This window comes from Rhinichthys klamathensis, unplaced genomic scaffold, assembly GCF_029890125.1.
Source record: "Rhinichthys klamathensis goyatoka isolate OS25496 unplaced genomic scaffold, OSU_Roscu_1.1 h1tg000356l_1, whole genome shotgun sequence".
NCBI classification, from domain to species: Eukaryota; Metazoa; Chordata; class Actinopteri; order Cypriniformes; family Leuciscidae; genus Rhinichthys; species Rhinichthys klamathensis.
In genome coordinates this window covers 834,793-852,497 of record NW_026606865.1, presented here as the reverse complement: position 1 = coordinate 852,497, position 17,705 = coordinate 834,793, and the positions used below count along the sequence as shown (strand labels likewise).

Sequence of the window (17,705 nt, the reverse complement as noted above, 5' to 3'; positions counted from 1 at the left end):
CATGGAATACAGAACTATTACAACCGCGTATGAAATATAAAATATAATAAAAAAGATAGTGTATGCAGAAGAGCACACTGGGGAAAATGAGCTTCTCTTTCCAGTGTTATAACAGGGTTCCCGCGGATCCTTAAAAAGTCTTAAAAAGTCTTAAATTAGATTTTTAAAATTTAAGACCATAAAAAGTCTTATAAAGTCTTATTTTTACTTATGAAAGGTCTTAAATTTTAGATGACACTTTGACTTAGACATATCTAAAAGCTTTCCAAATTAAAACTATCTAATTAGCGTACGTATTTTTATTTATTTATTATTCTATCTTTGTGGATTTGCTAATTCACGTGACATTTCGCGTCACTCGCGAGTCGCGGCAGCATAACTGTCTCCTGCACGCGAGAGGAGAGAAGGAGAAGAAAGGTCGTAAATGTCAGTTCAGTTGTAAGTTCATTCTTTATGTGCGTATGGTGTGCGATGTGTATTGTCTATTATGATATTGTAATCATTGTTTTAACAATGTACGAGGCACTGCGAGCTGACAGCGCATTTGTCTCGTGCTTTCACTGCGTGATGTGTGCAGTGTAACTGTTATGTCCCCAAATTAGTTTTTGTCTTATATTTATATCATATTATGTTCTTATATTAGAATATCACATCAGAAAGAGTGCCGTTTTCCCGTGCACAATTCCAAGTGTGATATTTATGTTATACAAAAGTTAAATTAACAATAAGTTAACATTGAGTTACTTTTTAGACACAATATTGTCAATATTGTTTGTTTTCCCTTTATTTCGCCGACTATAATTTCAAAATGAAACAGTAGCAGAGTCTCAATGCAACCGACAGCGATGATTTCTTGACTGAAATCCGCGTTTTGAACGAATCACTTGCTTCTTTCCCGAATGAATCAGCCGTTTGAACGAATCGGTTGAATGAATGACTCCCTCAACTCACTTACTCACAACAGTGATTTGCCGCTGCGGTTTCATATTTAAAGTACCCTTTAAATAAAATGTTAAAATTAGAAATCATTTAATATTTAAATATTGAATATTGATTTAAAAATAGGCTATATATCTCATAGCTTTATTTATGCAGTTGTAAATGGAGTGTAAATATTTTAATGCCACTTCTGATGCCGCTTCTGTCACCTCTGCACTGCAAAGATGGATTTTGATTGAATGATTTAATTTGACTGGTAACAGTGGTACTGTATGATTATTATATAATTAAGTATTATTGTATAATTACTGTATAATTTAATTTGAATGATAGTATTTGACATTAAAGGTGATGCATAACTCTAAATAAGTTTAGAAAAAATGTCCATATATAGGTGAAAATGCCCCTGAAAAAATCAATTTAAGGTGGCAAATATTGCCCCTTAATTAAAATATTAATTTCTGTCACTGCTGTGAACTGACCACTGCATAGAATATGAAAAATATGAATATCTTCGTGAGTCAGCTGTCAACAACAGACCTAAACCAGCCATGGCACCAGCACAAAAACACAATCAGGAAAATATCATCTAATTATTATCAACAAAACGTTGAAAATATTAAGATATATTTTTGTCAATACTGCACAGCCCTAATGTACGGTATTAATTTTGATTTCTTAAGGTCTTAAAAAGGTCTTAAAAAGCCTTAAATTTGACTTTCAAAAGTGTGCAGGAACCCTGTATAAATGAATTAGGAGATACTTCTTTTTCTTTACTCCTTATTTAATCCGACTGACAAATGATGAGACATTTTACACAAAATAAGATTATTGGTATTTAATTGCACAAAAGCAATAAATACTATTCACTCTAAGTGTAAATAGTATTTAGATACAAATAGTGGCAGATATTGTTTGCACCTCAGTGTATTGTAGTCATTTATATAACAGTATGCAATAATAACAACACGTTAACACATTATATTTATTAAAATCATAATTGGATGCCTCCTTATTGGGACATTATTGTCCCTGTCCCTAAAGCCCTCCCCTATCCGATAAGCACTCTATTCCCACTATTAAATACCCTTTAGGCACTTTATTTCAAGTATTTTCTTTGATTTTATTGAAAATAAACCCCTTTCTGAGCTGATATGCGATGGGAAAAGGGAGAAGAATGAGTTGGGAAAAGGCGGATTTGAACTTGGGTTGGTTGTCAAGTCACCTTCATTTATATAGCGCTTTTAACAATATAGATTGTTTCAAAGCAGCTTTACAGTGATAATAGGAAATTAAAGTAACAGAGATAGTTTTGGCTTTACAGCAGCTCTAGAATAAAGTTATCGTCCAGCTAAAGTTAGTTTTGATTGATTCACCTGGTTGTGTCAAAAGCTAACGGCACGCCACCGATCCTGTTATCAGCGGGATTTCTCCTGCAGTTTTATCTGGCTCAATAATATTAAATAATAATAATAATTAAAATAATATGCACTGTGCAGTGTATACAGTGGTCAGCAAAACATTACACTCTAAAAAATGCTGGGTTGTTTTAACGGACATACCCAAATGTTGGGTTAAAAATTTAATGTAAAAATTTAACCCAACACCTGGGTTTGTCCATATTTGACCCAAAGTTGGGTTAAAACAACCCAGCATTTTTTAGAGTTCATTCTGAACATATTCTGCCTTGTAGACCCTTGTAGATTTTGAGGAAATTACCAGGTTGGTTCATATGTGATTCCTCTTTATGAGCATCCCAGTTAACCCTCACTTCATTTGATGTTCATTATCATTTGTTTACATATGATTTATGTCAAGTTTCCCTGTATACGCTCGACTTAAATTAAACTTCTCTTTGCCCAGACTGTGAATGTGCCCGTCCTTCTGTGTTCTGATGCGATCTGCTTTTTTCTCTTTATCCTATCCCATTTATTTGTCTCTCTTCCGTTCTTCTCCATGCTGTCTCTTTGTTTTGTGTGCTCTTGCACGTTCTGCTTATATCTCTTTTTTCATTAACACCTCACCTAATTGTTTCACTCTGCCCTCTCCGTCTGTCCCGTTACTCTTCTTGTTTCTACTCGTTCACTCTCCCGTTGTCCTCCCCTGGATGGTCCCGTCTGCTGTCCACCGTAGCCGGATGTTGTGGACGTGAAGAGGGGAGGTGCTCAAATAGTGAAATGTGCGAGTCTACGGAGAGTAAAGCAGTGAGTCTGACTCGCGCCTCCCTGCAGGTACAGGACACTGCTGCACTTTGTGCTAATGTAATCCTGCTAACCAATGGGATTCAGTCGTCATTCTGAGCCATGAGACTGTGGTGCCATAGGTCATTACCAGGACACGGTGCCATTTATCACGGAAAATCCTGACATTTCCTGAAGTGCTATTAGGGACCACAATTGCTTCCCCAACAGTATTCAGACTAGTGATCAAAAATATGGGTTTCTCAGTTGGACAAGTCTTAATCTATCAATCAAGTAGATTCAATGTGTTTTGTAATAAATCGCATATTTATCATTTAACATTATTTTAAGCGGAGTGGAAGATCCTGGGACAATGAAAAATGTTGCACAAACACATTTTGGGGAAAAAAAACTTGCATCGAAAACAAGATACAATTTCAATAAAACTGAATTTGGGTAGAATGCAGGGTTTGGATTTTGGTAATTAATTTGACAAATTGACTGATATTCTGATATAAAACAATAATGTGACTGCTTTCTGTATCTTTTTCTATAGTAAGTCATGAGGACATAACGCACCGTTCCTGAGAATGATCCAGGTCTTCTAGTTTTAGGTGGTCTGAATTTAAACGTATTGAGATAAATCAAGCTATCGCGAACGTAAACATACAGTAGCATTTCATTATCAAGCAGGCCATAGGAATGTAAATATATAAGGAGTTCTGTTCCAGAAATATACCAATAACCAGCTTAGTTACAGATAGTAAGTGTGTTTGTCTCTGAAAGTGAATCTCATGAAGGTATAGGCTATTGTATGAGCTAGATTTTAAAATAAAAATGAAGCACTACTATTCAGGCATAGAAATACATATAGGACTATTGATTTTGTATAAGGTGTGCCTTTTGTTATGCCATTTGATGTTCTACTTTTACACATTTCACCTCACTGCATTAACTCCAGAATTCCTCTGACATCTTGTCCATTTCCAACTAATATATATAAGTGTCCACTATATAAGTTGTGTGCCCTTCCTCCCTTTTAACTTCAGAATAACTCTTGATTATGATTTTTGTTTTAATCCTATCGGAATCTTTGCAGGATGCTATCTATTCCTATCCTATATCATAATTTGCAATCCTAATGAGATCAAACAGTGTTGGAATGACAGTATTTTTATTGTTGTTGGATGTTGTGGAATATTTATCGAAATTATATTGATGTTGTAATAATGTCTTGCTGGTACACCTAAAGCACTTTACAGCGGGAGCTTAAATTGCTCCTTAAATTACTTAAAGGCACACTAAGTAACTTTTGGCCCTGTAGCGGTTACTGCATGCATTTTGTGGAAGAACATTGTTTTGGTTGTGCTTTGGCTCTGCGTGAATATGCGGATGAATATGATTATGCTGCTGCTCATAAGGGATAGTTCACTTTGAAATTAATTTTTGGTATGTTTTAGCTTACCTCAAGGGCATCCAAGATGTAGGTGTCTTTGTTTCCGCAGAAGTTTCAATTTTGATATTTTTAGGTCAAACCGTTCTTGTCTGTCAGTCATATAATGCAGGTCTATGGTCACCACCTCAAAGAGCATGCACAGAGAAGTCCAAATTAAACATGATTTAATGACTCGTAAATGTAAGTACACATTGATGGCCTAAGACACGAAACGAGCGGTTTGTGTGAGAAAACCAACAGTATTTATATCGTTTTACCTCTTGTAAACACAGCAACGTCCAAGTGATCTGAGGGCGCCGGCGCTTCGGTCTGTGCGTTACAAGAGGTAAAAACGATATAAATACTGTTCGTTTTCTCACACAAACCGCTCGTTTCGTGTCTTAGGCCATCAATGTGTACTTACATTTACGAGTCATTAAATCATGTTTAATTTGGACTTCTCTGTGCATGCTCTTTGAGGTGGTGACCATAGACCTGCATTATATGACTGACAGACAAGAACGGTTTGACCTAAAAATATCAAAATTGAAACTACTGCGGAAACAAAGACACCTACATCTTGGATGCCCTTGAGGTAAGCTCAAACATATCAAAAATTAATTTCAAAGTTAACTATCACTTTAAGAGATATAACCAGTTTAGATGGAAAGGATCTCAAGCTGTCTAGCTGAAGACGTTACTGTAGCTTTACCCATTAATAGACACGCTACTTCCTTGAGAATAAACTCCATCTCAGCGCTACATCAACCATAATGAAATGACCCTTCACAATAGATGATGCTTTACAATCAACTCTGTTAGAGAACTGCAAAATATAAACACTTGTAATAGGCTTACCATAGTGAATCAGGGTACCATAGATGACTCATTATTTAAATTGAGTTCATTTTGAACAAAACAAAGTTACATAGTGTACCTTTAATTGCTCTACTGAGACATTTTTTCATATTGGGAAAATTGTTATCCTATTATAGACTCTGAAAGATCCTGTACACATTCCTTTAAGTGTTCTAAACTACTGATGATTGGTGTCTCTCAGACCTGTCAGAAAAAGCATGCTGTATTTTTGTTATATTAAGGATAGTTTAAATAATCTTATAGTTGTCCAGTTGGAAAACCCAACTGAATTCAACTTAAGATCATTTATGGCTATAAATCTAGATCTAGACGGTTTGATCAGATCAACTACCAGTTTGTAGATTTGGTTTTGGCCTGGTAAAGCACATTCACTGCAAAACATATTTGCTTCCTCAGCATTTTTGTCTTGTTTTACAATACAAATATCTAAACCTTCTTAAGTCAAGACATGTTTACTTGAGATGCTAATTGACATAAGAAATGAAGTCTTGTTTTCTGAAAAATGTATCAAAATGAACAAATATGGGGTCAGGGATCCCAATGGGGTCAGAAAAGGGAAAACGTTTATTTTTTGACCCCATTGCCATATATTTTTTTCTTAATTTAGACACATTTTTCAGCAAACAAGACTTAGGGCCAGATTTACTTAACAGGGCAAATTAGCATGAGAGCGCAAAACCAAAAAAAAGCGCAGATGTGAGTGGAAAAGTTCTGCGTGTGATCTAATGACGACACACAAATGAAAGATCTCAGCCGGATCATTTCCATAATGACCAACTCAATGAATCTACCAAGAGCAGAGCAAATTAGCGACATGCTTTTTTTTGTCCGGTAAATAATGGCGCAAACACCAGTAAATTGGCAAGCGCAAACCTTAGTAAATCACGTTGCATTATTCATTTAAATACTCTCCTCTCATTAATTTTGAGTCTGAAAGGGAAACTCCTACAAATGCAAATGCAATAAGATCAGCCGCAAAATAATACTTTTTAACGCCTTTTAGTAAATCTTGGCCCGTAATACCTTATGTTATTGAGCACCCTTAAGTAAAAGCATCTTGATTCAAGAAGGTTTAGATATTTGTACTGGATAAAATATGAAATTTGTTTTTGTTTTTGCGGTGTTGCACCAGCTACCATGCTCCAAAACACACACTGACCATGTCTTTAATCTAAATGCAAATGTCATGATTGCCGCATCGTAACCTTCCTTTCTATTTTTCCAATAGGACTTGACACCTAGACCCAAACCATCCTTCACTGACACATGATGGGCGTCAAATAAAGAAGAAAACCGAAGTAGAGCGCTGGCGATAGGCGATGGATATCAACTACGAAAAGAGATTTTAGGATTTTTTTTAACAAGCAAAACCAACACTAGAGGCTAGAGGCATGATTTCTTATAAAATGAAACCAAACAATGAAAAAAAGCAAGCATTCGAGAAGTGCTTCCTGTAATCTCAATATCAGCATGTGAACGTGCTGTCGCATGGCCTGCCTTTACATACAGCACTGACTGCAAGCAATTATGAGGTGAGAAAATATTGTCATACCGCAAGGGCTGTAAAATGGTGGGGGGAAAGACTTTGGCCAACTGGAAGCGTACGCTTGAGATCGGGGTTTTGGGGGGCACGTGGGACACAAAAGCTAGTTTTAGTCCAATCCAGCAAGAGTTTCCTGAAATGTAGTCTTCCAGAACACACTACTACTGAGATGAGTTTGACCCTCTTATACTGGTATTATATACATAATATGCACTCAAATATGATGTGAATGTACTCTCTCTCTCTCTCTGTGTGTGTGTGTTCTTCTTCACAGCCAAAAAAAAGTGAACAATCTATGCGATGATTATGCTGCTGTCTCAACTTGCTCCTGAAGTCTTGTTCAGTCCAATAGTACGTGTGTCTTGTGTATTGTAAAGGTATAATTGTGTAGCAAATGAGCTGTGAACTCCTGTGTTGCCTGAGATGTACTAGGCTCAAGGGTGACAATTTGTGCAGTTTAAATGTGTTTCAGTGGGATACAGTACATTGGACATACTTTGCAATCACTGTGGGACTCTATATGTGCACGTTTGCAGATTATTTTTATGCATTCCTCTGTGTCATATGAACCCTGAGCTTCCTTTTAATAACTTGATATGCACAGAGGAGCATAAAAGCATTATATTAACATTCACATTATCCACCATAAACATTTGCTTTATTTCAAATAATCACTAGTAAGATTTCCTTCTGTATCCTTGTGAGCAAACCAACAGCAATAAAATGATTTTTTCTTGTTTATTAGTTTAATCCGAATTGTTATAAGGTCTAACCTTTCAGTGAAGTCAAATTAAAAATGTTTAAGTTTATAGTTCACTACATTGGTTATCAATGAAAACTACTTCTAAAGCATTCTTAGTTAATGTTCATTTCAACTATTACTAATACATTATTATCATCAAAACTCAATATTATTTAATGGGGCATGAGCTAACAATGAACAGCTGTATTTTATTAACGTTAACAGATTAATAAATACCTTTTGGTAAAGTGTTACCAGATGTTTAATTGATGCCTTCTCACTATTAGAAAGGCCTACATGTCGAAAAATCTCAAGGAAGAACACTAGAACAGATTGAAACCTTTTCAATATATTTAATGACATTAAACAATAACTTTGGCAGCCCAAAAATCAATATCATTTTCACCTAGACATGTCACAGTTATTAGCATCCCTGCAACACAGTTCCAGGGTTTCCATTCAGTATTTCCTCAATCCTTGCTAGACTCTTATAAAATATTTAATCCCTGATATCCCATATCCATCTATAACTTCATAAATAGCGTCATCAGCATAGTGCAGAATGTGTGTGTACACACACACACACAGACAACTGAAGTACTGACACAACTAAAGTATACTCTGGGCTCTGTCATGTTTCCATGGGCCACACATTGTGTCACCTCTAAAAAATACCTTTTCATTGTTTTTAATTTTGCTAATTATGCTAAATAAGGCTGTTTGGCTTATATTGATGTGTACCAACAAAAATACATTCTTAGAATGTTTCGCGAACATTTGCATTAAGTTATGAAACCGTTGTTTCTGAATTTTCTCAGAACGTTCATAACATCCAGTTTTTTAAAATGTTTTTAAAACGTTTTTTCTTGGTTATGTGAACGTTAAAGAAAACATTAAGGGAATGTTTGGTTACACTTTAAATTAAGGTGACGTAGTTACACATTACTACATGTATTTACTAATAACAGCAAATGATGCATAATTACAAGTTACTAACCCTAAACCAAACCCTAACCGTAACTCTATACATGTAGTTCATTATTATTACTCAATACTTGAGTATAAGTACATTGTAACTACGTCACCTTAAAATAAAATGTAACCGGATGTTTTATGGGAACATTACTTTTGAGTGCTCTCTGAACAATCTTAACATTCAGCAGCTAAAATGTTCCAGAAAAATGTTCCATGAATGATGCATTTAATGCTTCAGCAAGACATTTTGGACAATTTCATACTCCCAACTTTGTGGAAACAGTTTGGGGATGTTCCTGTTCCAACATGACTGCGCACCAGTGCACAAAGCAAGGTCCATAAAGACATGGATGAGTGAATGTGGTGTGGAGGACTTGACTGTCCTGACCTCAACCCGATAGAACAGCTTTGGGATGAGTTAGAGCGGAGACTGCGAGCCAGGGCAAATGCACTTCTAATAATACTAATAAACACACTCCTAAACCTTGTGGAAAGCCTTCCCAGAAGAGTTGAAGCTGTAATAGCTGCATGGGGTGGGCCAACTCCATATTAAACCCTACGGATTAAGAATGGGATGTCATTAAAGTTTATGTGCATGTAAAGGCAGACCTCCCAAAACCTTTGGCAACATAGTGTATATAGTATATATAATGAGGAAAAAAATTATGTAATAATATTGAGAAAATATATATCTCTCTATTTTTCCTCATTATTATTATTGCATTATATTTTTACCAAAAGTCCCTTTGGTAAGAAAAGTAAATAGAATTTTTTTTTTAACTAAGTGAAAATGAATGGCAATTAGATGGCGTTCACAAAATTGTTCTTTGGGTGCCAATTATTGGTAAAATATTCAATAATAATAATATGCTATTTTTTTAAACAACTTTACTGAAAGGTTAGATTTTTCCTCATCTTTTTAGCAACATTGTTTATTAGTATATTTCCCATTGCCTTTTTGTTCACCATTACAGGTGATGCCAATAATCATGGCGTGCACTATATATTGATTTTAGGGAAAACCACACAGTCTGTATTTTTTTCACTAATAAGATTAAATGCCTAATAATTTTATAGGCACATGCAACTCTTAAGCTTGATGAAGACACGCAGCCACTGAACACTGTGATCAGACTGTCCTACAGCAGAACAGATCTGACTTCATACACACACACACACACACACACACATTGAACTATAATGTGGATTATCTGGATCTGTAACTATATCTTATTATGCAAACATGGATTGGTTGGCCATCATCTCGACTGATGCCCTGATCATCAGATCCAACATCTGACAAATCAACTAGTATTAATGCAACAAACCCCTTCAAGGCTTTCATTTATATTGACTTTATATTGAATTAGCAAAGACTTACAATTTTAACTCGTGACTGCATGGCCTCCATGCAAACTATCTCATTTCATTTTATGTTACGTCTGAGTACAGCATAAATACTTGATCCTGAAATCAAAAAACAACGGAAGCTAAATTTTAAAAACCTCCAGTGAGGCGTCTCAGATGTGTGCAAATAAAAACAAGATTCTGTTAATATCATAAAAGCACAATACCAAATATAGGCCATTTATTGTAGCATTGTGTGTAATGCCTTAGCATTGTTATTCCATCTTTGTAATCCCTTGTGTAACACATTCAAGTCACATGAATAACACTAGATTGAAATTTTAAAGTGTCACTTCTAACTTTTACAGTCTTGAATTATTAAACGAATCATTTAATGTAAGGATGCACTGATAAAATAAACTATAAATGCATGTCTTCCATCGAAAAAAATAAATATTTTTTTATTAATCGTCCATTTTACAGATGGATTATTAAAGGATTTCTTTTTTTTTATGTTGCTTGGACATAAAATTCAAAAACTCGCTGCATGGTAAAATAACTTCTCCACCATGCAGTAAAAGTCTCATTTGATGTACTAGATCTTTGCTCATATTCTATGTGCTTGTGTTTCCCCATAAATTGCCGTTTATATGCTTTGGGTTTTTCAGCCAACTTGACTGGAATTTCTAGGTAATAAAACAAATCCAGTCAGTGTGCTGGCCTTTAATGGCTCCTCCTCCCTCCCTCGAGTCCCTCATGAACAAACCCAAAGACGGGCCGGTCCGTTCCAGTATGGCAGAAGGATCCGCCAGATTAGCAATGCAGTTGTTTGATGTCTACGCAACGGTTTAAAACAACCTCTTGCAAAAATATGAACTGCTGCAAAACGAGAGAATATTTATACTCCTATTTACTACAGAATGATTTGAAATCAATATAAACGCAATAGCATATTACTTATGAAAAGGAATGCAAAATGCACACTTGCACAGAAAAGATGTTTTTAATACATCTTTTAATACATATATAAGTATATTTAATTAGAATGCTTGCACTTGCAAATGGGAATTTATGACCTGCTATTTGGGAATACGGGAATACTTTAATGTCATGGATGTACTTATAGCATCTTAGCAAACAAGACTTCAGGGGGTTGCCTGTGGGAATATAGAAGCATTGTGCTTCGTTCATTTTATTTATGTATTTATTTTTATTGCTACTATAGGTCTTTGAATCAGACAAGGTTTTAAATGTCTATATAAATATATAGAAATATTCAACCCTGTACACCAGCTGAAGATACATTTACAGAATTAATAAAGAAATAAAAACTGGCGCTGTGTGATCATCCTTTTTTTTTTACTAACTGTCCTCTTGCAGTCACTCTAAAGAATGCTGGGTTGTTTCAACCCAAATGTTGGGTCAAATATGGACAAACCCAAATGTTGGGTCAAATATGGACAAACCCAAATGTTGGGTTAAAAATGTAATTAAAAAATTTACAGTTGAAAGTGAAAGTTGGGTTAAAATTTTAAATTACATTTTTAACCCAACGTTTGGGTTTGTCCATATTTGACCCAAATTTGGGTTAAAACAAACCAGCATTGTTTAGAGTGTGCTTTAAAGGAAGAAAACTAGAGTATTAACCTCGGCTAAAAGCTTACTGAGATTTTTCTGAACACTAAGGTGCAACAATACTAGCAACATTTTGAAAAAAACATGAGAATCTTGTCTTAAAAAATATTTTTTTAGACTCTTTTTGTCTTTTATATATATATATTTTAAATGATTTAGGTATCTGTTATTATATGTTTAATATGTGAATTGAAATCAGTTATGTACCATTGTGTTTGTTTTACTTTAAATCGTTCTTGTGCCCCTGATATCTTGCATATTGAAACCTATTGATTAGTACGGAAGCGTATTGCATTCACTTGAGGGAAAAAATCGACTCTGTTTTTCTGAATTAACGAGTTAATATCTCAGAATTATGAGATACATTTTTCTTGAAAAAAAATTTTTTCACTCTGTTTTTATGAATTAATAAGTTACTCATAATTTTGAGATAATTAAGTCATTAATTCAGAAAAACAGAGCAAAAACTTTTTTCCCATGAAAAATTATCTTGTAATTCTGAGATAATTAACTCGTTAATTCAGAAAAACAGAGCAAAAACTTTTTAAGTGAATGCAATACGCTTCCGTAGATTAGAGGATGAAAAACAATGAAACCTCATAATGCATATTCAAATAGTCTTATGTAACGCCAAATGCTTGACTTGCCTTGGTTGTGATCAAATATATATATAATCCTGAAGCCCTTTTAAGTGAAGCCATTTGACAGTCACAGTCAGCATGTTAACAGACTCACACCTAATGGCAGCTTTATTGTTCAGCAAGTTTTCAGACCACCCAACTCTCATGATGACATCTACACACACACACTGTGATGATCCAGACACCTCTACACACCACCCGTCCTTCAAATACTTTTGCTTCTCAACACCTTTTAGTGCACTTATTCTCCCAGCCCCCATCCTGCTAGATCTGGACTGCTTCCATCAGACAACAGGACCCAGACAATGTTTGTGTATCATTTCTATAAAACTTTATCAAGCCTGCTGATAAGATGGTAAAAAACACTTTTCACATCACATTTTTCTTAAACGTAATACACCCATATGTACATGAAGTAAAAAATATACACTCGTTTAAAAAATTCTAAATATTTACAAGTGTTTCTTTTAAATATTAAATATTTCCGTACTTTTGACAGCATTTCAGCGGTTCTCATTTGAAATTCTCCACAAAAAAAAAACGTGCTTTAGTTCAAGAACAGAATTATGGAATGTTTTTGTTCACTCTTAGGAAAACAGTTTCATTGGGGTTCTATATAGAACTCTAGGGTTCCGGACTCGAATTTGAAAGAACGCTTTAAGCCAAACATGTTCTATATAAGGAGACCTTTTGCATACTTAACAGATTATTTACATTTTTGTAGTCATAAAGTATGTTTACGAGCTATTTACTTAATAAAAAATGAATTCATTGAAAATAAATCCATGTAATGATCTGATGACGTGAACCCCTTTTAGGTCCTATAGAACCTTTTTTGTAAGAGTGCATATATTGTGAATATTTGACATGTTCAGTGTTCACTGACAGCCGCACTCCTCCACGATCATGTCCTCGTGATGCCGCATGACCACTCCGTCTCCTTCATAGTACAGCATGGAGAGCGAGCTGAGGCGCGTGGGCACACAGGACGGGCAGCTCACGCGCTCCGGGTGGAAGAGCTTCAACAAGCTCTGGAGAGAGAGAGAGAGAGAGAGAGAGAGAGAGAGAGAGAGAGAGAGAGAGAGAGAGAGAAAGCAGCATGTGAGTTATATAGTCCCAATAACTGTCCCTTATAAAGCTTTTCATTCTCGAGCGTTTGACATGTTGTCATATTTTACCCCACAAAAAATCCCATTAGGATATGTCATCTCAGAATTTATTCTTTACTTGATAGTTCACTATAACCATAGTACATAGTACAAAAAATCATCCTGTAAGCATGTTTTTATTCAAATCAGCATAAAATTACAGGCATCACAACAAATACTACTATGATGAATAAATTCAGAAAACTTGAAGCCTACTTTTGCTATTACAGGTGAAACTCAAAAAATTTGAATATCGTGCAAAAGTTCATGTCAGTAATTCAACTTAAAAGGTGAAACTAATATATTATATAGACTCATTACATGCAAAGTGAGATATTTCAAGCCTTTATTTGTTATAATTTGGATGATTGGCTTACAGCTTATTAAAACCAGCTTATTATTTTGACTTTGGGGTTTTCATAAGCTGTGAGCCATAATCATCAAAATTATAACAAATAAAGGCTTGAAATATCTGACTTTGCATGTAATGAGTCTATATAATATATTAGTTTCACCTTTTAAGTTGAATTACTGACATAAATGAACTTTTGCACGATATTTTTGAGTTTCACCTGTATTATTCTTTTTTTTTTTTTTCTGAACATGATTTTGTGGTTAAATGACACTGCCATTGACCTGACCACTGTTCAGTCTCTCACCTGCATATATGCGTGGTTTGTTGGGTTGTAAGACTCATCCAGTGGACTTGGACATTGGCCTTCGCATCGGTATGCGTTGTAACGCTTCGGGTGCACGATCCACTCATCCCATCCGATTTGATCAAAATCCACCCACATATCAACTCGCCGGCAAAGTTCTCCTTGATGTTGCTCGACTCCCGTCGCGTTTCTCTCTTCCGTCTGAATGCGCATCCTCTCGACCCGGTTCCTCTTGTGCCGGCGACCTTGAGCTTCGTCTGGAGCCCGGCTCAGGAGGACATGTTTGGAGTGAGCAACTGTATTCATCAAGCTGGAGGCCCGTTGGCCACTGTGGGAAAACTTGTTTTTGTAGAAAACTACAATCATAACTCGTTCTGCTGTGGGATGCTGAATTTTTCGTCGCCAACTCTTTGTAACCGGTTCAATTAAGCCTTCCCCGCTTCCAGTGTCCTCACTCTTTGTAACCGGCTCTGTTAAATCTTCGCCGCTTCCATCCTCTGGTGTTGGGATCTTCTCGGGAGTCTCCGTTCCCTGACTCAACCAGTGTTGGAGCAGCTCTGTGACGTTGAAAACCCTCCAGGTTGATGCTGGAGTGCCGGACACCGACTTGATGCTGCCCAGAAAAAGTCTCTTAATGCGACAAAACACCGAGTCTGACTCACAATCCCGTTTACGCAAGTGGAAGATGTCCACCATGACGCGTCTGGATGCAGAAAACGCTGGGAGACGGATGCGGAGCTCCGAGAGATGAATGTTGTCACTCGCTGAGAGGGAAGACATGTCAAAGGTGACGCTCCATCGCTCACCAGTTTGATGACAGTCTGAAAAATAAAGAAAATGTTTGTGTCACCTCTTGCAATGAGCTAATAGTGAATAAGAAAATAATGCAGACATGACTACTAAGACACACTATTAATAAGCTAGGTAAATATTAAGTCAAAAATACAATATTAACATTAAATGATTAAATAATCTGTTACACTTTATTTCGATGGTCCACTTTAGATATAACTACTACCTTTGCAATTACATGTCAAACTACCTTTCGTACTGTACTAGACTGTTAAGTTTGTAAGTCTACTTACAGTCAGTATAATGTCTGTTGAGGAGCATCAAAATAAAGAGTTAGCAGATATTAAGCAGAAAGTCTAATAATACTTTAATGAGAGTTAGTTGACATGTAGTTGCAAAGTTACTTTGTGGACCATCGAAATAAAGTGTTAGCAAATTCTCCTTCCTTTTCACAATTACAAATTGAAAATCCATAAAATTTCAGGTTGTGTTGTATATGGCCATTATATTGTTAAGAGTTTCTCCTTAAAATGTAATATAGGGTTTCATTTTGGTGTTCATAACAAGAATTAAGGATTTTTGCAGCCACTTTCTAATAAGTTGTAACACTGAAATATATCGGAACGCGACGCAACTACAAGATCGCGACGCATGCGTGAACGCGCCCTTAAGTCAGGGTGAAGAAAAAAATGTATAAATTATAAACAAACGAAGACTAAATGTCTAAATAACAGCGTAATTCATAATTCTTACTTTTACGCTTCACAATATTTTCGGTGATTATTTAAAAAAAACTTTAAATTGGTTTATAATGAAGTACGTGTATTGTTTTCAACAGGTTTCGTGAGCTTCCCTCAGGTTCTGTCAGAGCCAAATGTCAGCGCTGTCAGGATGGAGGAGCTGCTTGACAGGAGATGTGTATTGAACCTCGCGCTAACAGACGTCTGAAGAGCTAATACACACACCCGTGTACATAAAACAGCCAGCTCTTTAAAGTCGAATAAGCATTGTGACACTACTGAGTTGTAAAATCTGAGGGTCAGATAGCAGATAATGAGCCCACAAGTTCCCCAGATGCGTGACTTCAGGCTACTCTTCTTTAAAACACACTGAATATACATCCATCGAGACTTTATCAACGTGTAGTTAACACGAAAAATATGTCTTGCTAAGTAGTCAAATTGTTGCCAAATTGCAACAAAAAAAAAGCATTTACTTAAAAAAAAAAACAGTTCTGCTGCATCTATGTAGCTTAGCCTACTTTTTATAGTTAATACAATAACTGGGTATTTAACCTTTTATTATACCCAGCACTTTTATCAGTTAAGACAGGCTACACTTACAAATGCACTATAAAATAAAGTGCAACCTATTTGATGGTCCTGATGTTGAATGATTAGTCATTTCGTGTACATTTGCATGCACTTTAAGACATAGCCTACTTCCAAGAGTAACATGGTCCAACCATTACACATGCCGGATTGTGGTACCATTTTGGTAAGGTGGTAACACTTTATTTTACAGTGTCCTCCTTGTTACACACATTTAACATGTAGTTACTGTAGTAATAACAAGGCTATACATTATGCATAACTACATACAACTAACCTTAAACCAAACCCCAATCCGGTTACACTTCTTTTTAAGGTGTCATTTGCTTTAACAAGGACACTGTAAAATAAAGTGTTACCAAATAAAGTGTAACCCTTTATTTTACAGTCCTGTTCCCCATGTACATTTTATTATAGTATGGCTAATTAAAATAACTGGGTAATAACATAGGTACTGAACCTAACCTTAACCTTAACCTTAAGTTACCGTATATTACCCAGTAGCTTACTTAAGTGGCTACACTGTAAATGCACGTACTGTAAAAAAAAAAAAAGAAGAAGAAGAAGAAGAAGAAGAAGAAGAAGAAGAAGAAGAAGAAGAAGAAGAAGAAGAAGAAAAAATGCACCTGATTTGATTTAATTTTGCATACAAAATAAGTAAAGAAGGTTAAAGCAAGTGCATGTTTTACCTTGAGCAATCAGGCTGAGGACGAAGTCCGCCTGCTGGACAGAGCTGTTGTGGACACTGGCTGGAGGAGTGTGTGTGTTCCCGCTGAAGTCTCTGTATAACTGCATCATGTACAGCGGGTACCTCGGGTACATCTGGAGACTGTAGTCTGAGTATGAACCTGCGAAAGCCTCGTGATGTTCTCTCACGAGCGCGCCTTGACTATCGATCTGCACGCAGTCAACGTGTTTCAGAGAAAACACCAAAGTGGCGAACAGTAAGAGTGGCATTGCGAATCAATGAGGTTTTCAACAGCGACTCTTTCTCTGCGCGCCTGTGGTCCGAGTGGTCGGGGTGTCCAGGCTTCGGACAGCGCTTTTAAAGCGCACAGCTGGCCCCTGATGACCCCTGTCATCCTGTAGTGTCCAGGAATCCCTGTGATCCATGAGGCACATCAGAGGAGAGCAGAGCTGTCAAGTTCACTGCTTCTGGAAACTGTGCAGGCTTTAAATGCGCGAGGCGTGAGACTCTCGCGCTCGAATGTGCACGCGACATCCTTTGATTCCGGGCCACCCAAAGGTAAAGCACCTTGTTTATGCAACATTTGTTTGAATATGAATGCAGCAGGCAACATTAAATTACGAATGCTTATTTTAAGGCTATTGCAATGTGATTTTACAGTAAATTTGGTATTTATTTAAATACCCGGGATGCACAAGCGATGATTAGTCAGGGACCCAGCAGGAATAGACTTTTGTCCTCTGATTATATTTTAGTGAATTTCTCTGACAT

At 36.2% G+C, this 17,705-nt stretch overlaps 3 protein-coding genes across 6 annotated transcripts in view; 1 reads left to right on the top strand and 2 right to left on the bottom strand.

Moving 5' to 3' along the window:
• The window catches only part of ank1a (ankyrin 1, erythrocytic a), a 93,026-nt gene extending 86,186 nt beyond the window's left edge, over positions 1-6,840 (top strand). For 2 of the 4 annotated variants that reach the window (XM_056232801.1, XM_056232796.1), the window contains 2 exons: positions 3,073-3,170; positions 6,662-6,840. In XM_056232801.1, coding sequence (XP_056088776.1) covers positions 3,073-3,147 — 75 coding nt within the window. In that variant the 3' untranslated portion in view covers positions 3,148-3,170; positions 6,662-6,840. The remainder of the gene's footprint in view (positions 1-3,072; positions 3,171-6,661) is intronic. The other 2 variants (XM_056232803.1, XM_056232798.1) reach the window with 1 other exon arrangement.
• Positions 1-17,705, bottom strand: part of usp39 (ubiquitin specific peptidase 39) — an 81,947-nt gene that overhangs the window by 33,589 nt on the left and 30,653 nt on the right. The window lies entirely within an intron of this gene.
• spaw (southpaw) lies at positions 13,165-17,468 on the bottom strand. Its single transcript, XM_056232815.1, has 3 exons — positions 16,936-17,468; positions 14,124-14,944; positions 13,165-13,347 (listed from the first exon to the last, which is right to left on the bottom strand). Exons 1-3 carry the CDS (start codon positions 17,201-17,203, stop codon positions 13,195-13,197), a joined length of 1,242 nt encoding a protein of 413 aa, XP_056088790.1. The 5' UTR covers positions 17,204-17,468; the 3' UTR covers positions 13,165-13,194.